At 38.8% G+C, this 10,980-nt stretch overlaps 1 protein-coding gene and 1 long non-coding RNA gene across 8 annotated transcripts in view; one reads left to right on the top strand and one right to left on the bottom strand.

Moving 5' to 3' along the window:
* The first annotated feature begins 98 nt into the window (after window positions 1-98).
* Window positions 99-6,548, top strand: LOC142827163 (uncharacterized). Its single transcript, XR_012901633.1, has 3 exons — window positions 99-233; window positions 2,969-3,070; window positions 6,417-6,548. It is a non-coding gene; the product is annotated as an uncharacterized LOC142827163 (long non-coding RNA).
* The window catches only part of KIF13A (kinesin family member 13A), a 190,482-nt gene continuing 182,784 nt past the window's right edge, over window positions 3,283-10,980 (bottom strand). For all 7 annotated transcript variants that reach the window (XM_075921170.1, XM_075921173.1, XM_075921174.1 and 4 more), the window contains 2 exons: window positions 8,213-9,314; window positions 3,283-6,665 (listed from right to left, as the gene is read on the bottom strand). In XM_075921170.1, the coding sequence (XP_075777285.1) occupies window positions 6,379-6,665; window positions 8,213-9,314 (1,389 nt within the window). In that variant the 3' untranslated portion in view covers window positions 3,283-6,378. The remainder of the gene's footprint in view (window positions 6,666-8,212; window positions 9,315-10,980) is intronic.

The raw sequence follows: 10,980 nt of genomic DNA, 5'->3' as shown, positions 1-10,980 counted from the left end.
CATCCCCTACAATCTTATGTCACTAACATTTACCACACACCAAGAAAGCATACATAAGAACAACCATATTAGGTCAGATCAAATGTCCCAGGGTTCTGTCTTCCGACAGTGGCTAATAGCAGATGCCCCAGACGGAGTCAACAAAACAGGGAATCACTAAGTGATCCCTGTCCTATCACCCATTTCCAACCTCTGACAGAAGCTAGGGACACTCTTCCTATCTATCCTGGCCAGTAAGTTTTGATAAATCTAACCTCCATGAATTTATCTAGTTCTTTTTTGAACCCTGTTAAAAGTCTTGGTCTTCAACATCCCCTAGCAAGGATACATATTTTTAGAATGTAAAATTAGTTGCTTGGCTTAAGTTTCAGAAGTGCTAGTTTTATATGCATGCACTGCCACAGTTGTTCAGCTGTTGTGGAATGAAAAATCTGCGTATTGGGGTCCTTGTGGGTGGTGGATCTTAATTGTAAAAAAAAACCAATTTGCATATGTCCACACATTTCATATTTTGTCTTTGATAGTAACCTTGGAACTAGGCTTGGAAGATTAAGGTTTTTGTCAGTATATGTTGATTTCATTGTACACATACACAAATTAATAAAAATAATTCCATCAATACTAATCAAAATTTAAGTTAAGCACAGTAAGAAAAATACTGCTTGCAAACTTTATAAACCATAAAGTGGGATTCAAAAGTATTGTAACAGCTGCTAGTAGAGCTGGAGCAGAGACATTAAGTAGGTGGGGGGGAGGGATTGGATAGATCACCCCCCTCTTGCAAGCCCCTGCGCTTTACAGCTGTGTGTGTTCATTTTAGGAAGAGGAGGGGGGTACTAAGGTGTAGATTCTGCAAAGTCAGGGTATAGCAGATACAGCCTGCCCCCATAATTTTACACAAGAGTAAACATTTAAATTGAGAACTGAAAAACTCCCTAAAATATTATCCAAAGTTATAAAAAAAATCAAATTCTGCTAAGCCTACTTAACAAAAATGAAGTTTTCTATTGGTGTATATTTAAAACACAGGAAACAGAACTGTTAAATTATGACAAATTAACTGAGTATAAGTGCAAAGAACTACGCTTAGAAAAGAAAGATGAAATACACAAATACAAAATGAGTAATAATTGGCAAGGCAGTAATATTGCAGAAAAAATACTATGTCCTGTCTCAATGTAGAGGCTTGGGTGAGATTAACTAGATTATCTCTTTACCCCTTTCCAACCATACATTTGTAGGAGTATTTGTACTTTGTCAGATAAAACATAGGTGATACTATGGGAAGCAACACATTTAGAATGACTCACCTCTAAATAACATGAAAGTCTGGCATACACAGAATTTAGTCTGACACAAGTACACTACACAGGTGTGAAACCCACAACCATGTGCCATACCCATTTTGATCTTACTCCTTGTGAACAAGTAGCTAGGTTGACAGAAGAATGCTTCTATTGGCCTAGCTAGTGTTGGGGACATGATGTTCCTGTAATGACAAAATGTCTCCTTTGTTGCCATAGGCTTTGTCCACATTACAGGTTTATGGTAGCATAGCTAAGGGGCCAAACCTATGCTATTATGATTCCCACTGCATAGATCTGCCTGAACAAAGCTACTATTTATAAACTGAAAAAGCCATAAAATAGCAGCCTATGAAATCTTTAGAAGATGTACAGCTTGAACAAAAATACACAGATTAAATCAATAGAAGGCCTTTTATGATCTACTCAAATACCAGATGGATCTTGATTAAGGTTGAGTTTCATCTATCCCATATTGTACGGTATTCTTTGTGGGGGTTTTTATGTAAGCAAGAGATCATTATGGCAAAAATTCTGTTCTGTGTTTGGCGTACTTTATTAAGTGCTGCAGAAGACGGTGGTACTACATAAAAGGAATGGCTAGGAAATATCTTTGGAGTTGTGTTACACGATCAGAGTAAAACATCTTGGATAGTTAAATGTTAGCAGTTTATACACGAATAAAAAATTTCTTCTAAAATCTCCGGCGTTCACCAGCTAGATTTTCTCTCTCAAGAGATGAGTTATATCTCATGCTAACTTTACAGAAGGGGAAAATGAGGCATGGAAAGGTAAAAATTTGTCGATAGACACGAAATAGCAAATATCTAATAAAAGTCATTTTTCATATTTTACTTCCCATGAACATGTCTCTCCACTTAACTTGTTTTGGTGAAGGACATGGTAATGGGGGTTATAACAAGATTCAAGAGTTATAAGTTGAAGCTAGATAACTCAAACTAGGGATGTTAAAATCAGATTAATCAACTAATCGAAAGTGGAATTTCCACTGACTATTTGATTAGTTGATAAGGGCACTTTGCTTTGAAATGTAGCAAGAGCCTGCCCAGCTATTGCTAAATTTTACAGGCAGAAGTGCCACATGGAAGAGCACAAGCAGAGGCTCTCGTGCATTTCAAAGATTGAAATGGCAGATATGGAGCTTGGGGCCAGCAGGGGCCCGTCCCCTGCTGGCCCCAAGCTCCATGCAGCACTTCCGTTTTGGGATGCTTGTACATTTCAAAGGTGAAATGCTGCTGTTGCGCCCCTAGGCCCCCCCCCCCCCCGAGCTGGAGTGAACTGGCTTTTAAGCCATCTCCCCCCAGCACTCCCTTCTCCCCCACACCTTGCTTCCTCTGAGAGAGGCTGGGGGGGGGGGGGGGGAACAACTAGTTGACTAGTGTGTCAGCTATCTGACAAGCTTGCTTATCAGATGTAATAGGGATGTAATTAACTAGTTGACTATCTGATAAGCAAGCTTATCAGATACTTAACTAGTTAATTACATCCCTAATTCAAACTAGAAATAAAGCATAACAGTGAGGGTAGGACGGAACAACCTCCACATGTGTGATGGGTTCTCCATCACTGGAAATTTATAAATCAAGATTGGATTTAAAAAAAAAGATAAACTGTCATTCAAAATGAATTTTGGCATGTCCTAGGGCCTGTGTTACACAGGTGGTCAAGACCAGATTATCAGAATGATCTCTTCTTGCCTTGGAGTCTATGAAACATATGGGATTTGCAGAATAACAGGAGTTGCAGTAAGTACAGAGATCACAACATATAAATAGTTCTTGAATGGATGTATAGTATTCAGAAAGGGCTGATTGGTTTGTTATTTTTGTGAAATATTGTTACAGGCTGCATATTAACTCAAGCAAAGCTATCCTCAAAATAACTGAAGTAAATGCATATTTTGTATTCATGAATGCCTAGAATAAATACAAATATGTATATTAAACACCATCGTAAACCAAAATAACATTGTATTTTTCCACACAATGATGTCCACATTTGTTTTTAAATAATCCATAATAATTGTTTGGGGCAACTACAGTAACTTTTTTAGAAAAACTTTTAAAAACATTTTAACTTATAGCCTCAATTTAGATTTAAAACACCATTTTGAGATAAATATTTGGATATGTTTTAACACCATGTATTATCCTTGATAAAATACTTTTACACAAAGGAATTCTTCAGTTACAATCCTGATGAGAATTTCTTCCATTGATGCAACTTGATCAGTTCTAGGTAAACATCAATTCTGTGGACTGTTGCTCTAGGTACATTGTTTCCCAAAAAGCAACTAATACACATTTGGGCATAGCCAGATACACTGTATTCTGTCATTACTGAAACTTCGTAATACATCAGTGGTCTCCAACCTTTTTAACCACAAGATCACTTTTTCAATTTAAGTGCAATGTAAGATCTACTTCAAACCCAAATACCCTGGTCCTGCTTCCTTCCTGCCACTTAGCCCTGCCCCTGCTCCACCCCTTCTCCGAGGCCTCACCCTGCTCACTCCATTCCCCTTTCTCCCCCATCCTCACTCCCTTTCACCAGGCTGGGGTAGGAGGATTGAAGAGCAGGCTCTGGTCTTGGGCCAGGAGTTTGGTGTATGGGAGGGACTCCGGGCATAGCCCAGGGCAGGTGACTGGGATCCATAAGGGGTTTCAGAGTGCAAGCTCTGGAAAGGAGTTTGGGTACAGAGGGGGACACATCCGGGGCAGGTGGTTGGGTGTAGGTGGTGGTTCAGAGCTTGGACAGGAGTTCAGGCTCTGGCTGGGCACCGTTTAACTGAGATGGCTTCCGGGTGGTGGATCAGTGGGGTTAAGGCAGGTTTACTCCTGCTCTGGCCCTGCACCACTTCTGAAAGCAGCTGGCACGTACAGCAATGGCTTCACGGCACCATGTGCTGGCCTTCAGCTATAGGCACTGAGCCCACAGCTTCTGCTGGCCACAGCTCCCCATTATTGATCAATGGGAGCTGCAGGAGTGGTGTCTGCAGGCAAGGACCCGATGTGGAGACCTTCTGCTCTGCTTTTCTCAGGGGCTGCAGGGACATGCCAGCCACTTCCAGAAGCAGCAATTACCACAGGGATAATCACTCCAGCCACAACAGGTTAGGCATTGTAGAACTCACTACTCAAAGAATTAAATTTAAGTGTAAGAGAGAAATGCACAGACAAGTAAAAAACCCAAAGCTAACACACTTTGCAAGTAGTAAAACTAGTAACAACCACCACCCAGATATTGGGTGTTGGGTCAGGAGATGAGAGTGAAGGACAGCATGTGTTTATGAAAATGACAGACACACAGTGTGAGCGACAGATATTTGCATTGCCAAGCTCCTTCCATCCCCTCCTCTCTGCGTGGAAATAGGGTACAGGAGTGAGGGGAGGATGGGCACCCTGACATCAGCACCCCCCCCTTCTCCCTCCCACACCCTGCACAGCAAGCAGGAGGCTCCCAAGGAGCAGCTCCAAGGCAGAGGGCAGGAGCAGCGTGACAATGTGGATGGGAGGAGGGGCAACTGAAGTGCCAGTGCTTGAAAGCTTCCTAGCCAAACCAGTCAGGATCACCTGTCAGAAGCTCCAAGATCTACCAGGAGATCCCAATCTACTGGTTGGTGACCACTGTATTACATGAACCAGTCAACTGGATCAGTATTTAATACTGTCCACTCTCCTCCTCCTAAAAGGTATAGTCTCTTTTGATACATATACATGCTAAAGAGGTGTATACAATATATCCCACTGGAGCACCAAAAATGTGAACTAGCAAACTTATTAAATCTATTTTTTAGAATGAATCCTTAAATACAGTCCTGAAGTAAAATACAAGCAAAATAATCTTTTTAAAAATCTGAAATAAAGTCTGTATTCTAAAACAAAGATCTGTACCAATTAAATACAGAATGACAGAAATAGAATATAAATTACAGTTCTTTACAGTAAATAGTAAAATACTACAGTCAGCTTCATATACACAAAATCAAAGACATAACAGCAGCTTTTCATTAAGGTCCCAGGTATCTCATTCATTTCCTTGGCTAAGTAATAAAGAAAAACAGGTACAGCAGGTCATTCATTTCACTTATTTTCATCACATGTTCCTTTACAAATATCCAGGACAATGTACAGCCATCTACAATATCTACATGTGGAACAGCTCTCAAGAACTCACAAGCATTGTATATATATCCCTCCATCATTTCCATTATTAAAATAGACTATGCAAATTAAAATTTTAGAATGTTCCGTTTTAGCTTGATCATAAACAGTAAACAACAGTGCAAGGTTTGCAATTGTGATCCATTACAGCTGCTTTGTTTCCCCATTTGCCTAAAAGCCATTTTTAAAGGAAATATTGTTCTCACTTCTTTGCAGCAATACTGTTTCTGCAATCAAACAGCCTGGCTTGGATTAGCATATACAATTCCCAACATATAGCCCCGACATTGTTTTGATTTTCAATACAATGCCAAGTCACCACAGTGGCAGGCCTCTTGGAAGACCAAAAAAAAAGACTATTTCAGTGTACTTAAACATAGAACATAAGGCAGCATAGTGCCCAATGACTACAAAAAACATGGCACCAAGCTAGTAGTTAAAACAAATGTTTACAATAAAAACAGGATATGAATAGCAAGAGTGTCAGTCTAATACAAGTTCTTTGGTAATTAAGAACAGCATAGTGTAGTTTTTTCAAATATAGTTTTACATCCTTTTTTTCCCCAAAATAAAATATTTTCTTTTTTTGTTTAAAATACATCTCCCAAATTGTTGCGTAACAAATAGTCCAGTACCTCAAAGTATCTACAAATCAGCTTTAATTGTATTTTAGTGTGCAGCCATATCTGCCTATTGGTAAACTAACTCTAGACGCACAATATATATATATATAATATATATATATATTTTTATAAAAAATTAGAGAATTAAGTCCATGACTCTACAGAGTGCACATTCAGTATGGACAGATGAAGACTGTACAACGACTTTTAAAATCTATAAAGGTTTCTACACTGTAGTGTGTGTAGCAAGTGCAAAAATACTACGGCTTATTTAATCCAAGACTTCCTGTTCTCTTGTTTCCTAGAAAATGCAGAAGCAGCTGCATCTCCTGATTGAAAGAAGGGTGTTTCTCCTGCTTTAGAAGATGATGATGACCCCTGAAGTATGGAACTTTTCCGCTTCTCTAAATTTGAGGATGCCTGAGATTCTGAAGTGCTACTGCATTTCTTTGTTGAAGCTTGTGCTTTACTGAGGCGGCCTGGTCGAACGAACAAACCGTGTTGTGGCTTGCAGTGGAAATACTCTCTACCTTTCACAGTTCCATCATGTTTCCCTAAAATGGAAAAATAAATACATGGCATTTATTTTTAGTACTCAGCCACTATATGCAGTTTCAGTATGTATATGTGGTGATTATCCTTAAATACACTGTGTACTCAAAACTTAAAGCTTTTAGTGGTGAGATCAGAAGTACATAACACACGTGTAGCAAAGCATTCTGAGCAATGACAACTTTTCACAGTAACTATTAGCTATCATCATAATAAGGTTCAACATTTATTCCCTTTACAAAAGTAACTTATTTCACATTAGAATTTATTTAAAAAACAAAATTTCAGTTCACTGTAAGGAGGTTAAGTATGGAGTAAATGACTAATTGTGTACTCAATACAATTTGTATCAAGTACATGATTAGTCAACAAGGGGCCACTGCAGCTCTGCAGTATAAATGTTGTAGAAGCCAGGCATGCAAGCAGCCCAGCTCCTACACTACGTTTAAAAGACAGAGGCACAGCATGGGACCCAGCATGAGCCAGGACTAAAGCAGTCCTGGCTTGTGCCAGGTCCCGTGCTGTGCCTCTGCCTTTTAAATGTAGCAAGAGCCAAGCGGCTCTCACTACATTAAAACGGCAGAGCCGCAGCACTACTTTAATGAGGACAGGGCAGATATTACCTCAACCTTCCCCAGATACCAAAAAAAGGAGGGGGAGGGCGGGGGCAGGGAGAGGAATTGAAAGTGCAGGAAGATATTAGGACAGTGCAGATATGCCTGACTGAATGACTGAATGGCTAGGGCTCAGCCAGGGTCTGAATGTGGGAGATCATGGCTGAACCCAACTCCCTAACAATTTCACCTCCCAAAAATACCTGTTCTATACTTCTATCACCATACCCAACAATCCTCCAGGGTTCCTCCCAGGCTCCTGCCCACCAATTACTTCCCTCTCCCTCAGCTCCTCCTGATTCCCCCAAGCACTTGGATTGCTTCTGAGTGGTGTGGGAAATACAGTTCTGTATTGTAGTTTAAATTAATTTTTATTTAAAGTTTTATGTTAATATTCCCAGTAAGGCATCTATTTATCCAAAAACACTAACTAAATCTTTTGGGCTACGTCTACACTATGAATTTTCTCTGCAAAAATATGCAAATCAGGGACTCATTTGCATGAGTCACGCTCTCATTTGCATATTTTCTGCCAATCCATTTTTGCGCTGGGGTTTTTGTACAAAAATGAGCAAAACTTGGCAGAAAAAGGGATTTTTGCACAAAGAAAATATCCACACTGCTTGTTTTTGCACAAAAACCCCAGGGCAAAAACAGATCAGCAGAAAATATGCAAATGAGATCATTTGCATATTTTTTACCGAGAAAACTCGTCTTGTAGATGTAGCCTTGTTGTCTATATTGTTACAGATATAGTTGCTGACAGGTACTGTGAAATAAACTGGTGTAATTATACTGTGCTGTTTTGACATAAAATATACAGAATTTTAAAATATTGTGCACACAATTTACAATATTTTTTGCACAGAATTCCTCGAGTACTTAATGTGTGAAAATTCAGTGTAACCTATAGTACCTTATCTGAGGCTACTTACCCAACTGAATGCTTAGTTCAACTCCAACCCAGATTCCAGCTGAAAAATCCACTGGTCCAATATATCTCACTATGCCTGTTTTATTACTTCCTACACACACTGGTTCTCCCACTGCCACCCAGCTAGGCAAGGTGTGGGCTTGGTCTACAGAAGCACCATCTTCAGAGTCTGAAACATCCAAATGGTTCTTTGCAATACAATCATTAAGGGAAGAATCAGGATATGTATGACAGTATGAAGTCTCTTTTAGTAACACAGAAAACAGAGGGTTTTCAGTGGCATTTGACAGCTGGTAGTCCACAGCAACAGATTCCAGCTGCGCGTTGTAAGTGTTTTGTGATAAATCTGAGGCACTGTCCACCCTCACAGTTGGTATTTCTTTCCTTCCTTTAGAGGAACCAGTGGAACATAACTTTGGATCTACTGATTGGTCAAAGTCCTTTCCATCTTCAACACCCATGAATTCTGTAAATGAATGATCTTCAAGAACATCTAAAGTATGCTCAACCGTTGCTAGTCGAGATGAAAATTCAATTTTGTCTCGCATATTTTTGCTAGTTGATGAATCTAAACGTGAACAAGATCCAGCTTTATGTAATATATTACAGTTTTTATCAGTGGTATTTAGAGATGGTGAAATCTCTTTTGCTAAGGCACTGTTTTCTTTGAGTGGTGACATGTGTATTTTATCTTTAGCTAAGCCCCTTTCTGGAAATTCCTTGTTCAAAGATCTCACATCATATGCAAGACATGGTCCTGACTGATCACTGGAGTCCAAATCCTTCATCTGATTGGTTAGCTGGTCTGTACTATCACTACAGGGAACAAGCATGTCAGACAGGGTAACATTAGAGGCACTGTGCGAAAAGTAGCCACTAGTAATACTGCTAGTGGTGGGACTGCGGGATACCTCTTTCTCAAGGACACGAGAATTCATGCAATCGGTTTTAGCGGAAAACCATTCTCTGTTCTCCAGACTAGCATTGTAAACACTGAAGTCAGCAAACTCCTCAGGTATATAAGGCCGAAAATTATGAAAACCCTGTGAGCTATTCAGCTTCTTATTAATGGCTTCCAGCTCACCATCCTCTTCATCAGAGTCCTGCAAAAGTAGACAGTCATGTAGGGTTAGCTCTTTATGAAATACTTTCTAAATTAAAGTTACAAAAAAATTATCTTAATTGATTTTTAAGTACTGTCCCACAGATTATACCAGGTGATATTCCAAATAAATTTGTGTCCTAAATATCAAGAGTGAAGAAAAATGATTTGACATCCTTTAAACCAGTGGTGTCCAATCAGTTCTGAAGTAGTACGCCACTATACTGCTATAGTGAACTAGCCACATTCAACTGGACAAATAGCCACATGTGGCTAGTGGCTAGCAGGTTGGACACCATTGCTCTAAACAAAGGATGAGTCATCTCTGAACAGCAATTAATGCCTGAGTAGCTAACAGAGGGGAAAAAAACACTTAAAAGTGCTGCCCTATCAATATTTTCTAAGATGCTCATTTTAATGAAATTCATAGTGTCCAAACTACTGGACATATAAATTCAGAGATGAAAAATAAATAGACCAGAAATTTTCAACTTAATGAGTCATGTTCTGAGTCAAAATTTGTTTCTGGAAACTATATATAATAAGCTGCAGTGTTTTTCATCAAACAGAACAATGATAAATGCATTTATTTCATAGAGCAATGTATTTATGAGACTTTCATCACAAAAGATATTTTTCAAGTTTTTTAAGACTTGTCCATGTGATAAGTTAGTGTGCAGGAACCAAGAGCATGAATCCACAGTACACAAGTTTGTCTTGCACTAATTTATTAGCTGGACACAATAGGAGACTTAAGCGCAGCTTAACATACTTTCTGAGACTCGTTTAGAACCCCCTTTCCTACTCTTCCCACCATATAAAAATACGTATGTTCTCAAAATACAAAAATAAACTCAGAGGGGAGACCATTCAAAAAATCTTGAAGTACTTTTGTTTAGGAATTAAGGAAATACCTTATATATTTTACTATTACTACCTTTGAAATTATTTTAAACTCAAGTCAAATATTCATCACACTCAAAAAAAGCAAGTCAACATACATTTTCACTTTTTTAGCTGTTGTATTATGTTTGCCCTAGGTGCCAATGAATAAGTTTTTGTGCAAGTGATATTTTGGGGTCAGTTACCAAGAAACATGGACTTCAGTTTAAATTTTAGAAATACATTTAAAAAATCCCACATTTGTGTCAGCAGATAACACTAATATATTTCCAGAAATAGTGGTGTCTTGCACTGCAGGATACAAGCAACACCCCTTCAAACAACATTTCTCTAAAAGCAGAATACTGATATTTAAAAAATCCACATTGTAAAATACAAGTGTTCTTTATGCAATGATATCTAACAATGTTCCTATAGTACTACTTCTACTACACTAGGTCCAGTTCAATATATGTAAAACAGAACCCTCTAGAATGTGTCATCCTCACGCAGATAACTCTCTCTCAAGCATAACATAACTAAGGAACCAAAAAAGAGGCCTAAAATGATAACCTAATCCAGCCAAATTCTTAAGCACATGCTCTTAAGATATCCTAATTTATGGCAGGGCTACAACAGTAACCTGTGACTAGTCCCCTGATTTCCCATCACTTGCCTGACGTGAATTCAATAGAGAAGAGAATCTGGGCATTTTTTAAAAATTAGTTTAGGTTTGCTAATTGGATTTTTTCCTCTATAATCATCACCATAGTATCTAAATATCT

Source organism: Pelodiscus sinensis, chromosome 2, assembly GCF_049634645.1.
Source record: "Pelodiscus sinensis isolate JC-2024 chromosome 2, ASM4963464v1, whole genome shotgun sequence".
NCBI classification, from domain to species: Eukaryota; Metazoa; Chordata; order Testudines; family Trionychidae; genus Pelodiscus; species Pelodiscus sinensis.
Note: the sequence above shows the minus strand (reverse complement) of the source record. Positions and strands in the feature narration are given on the sequence as shown.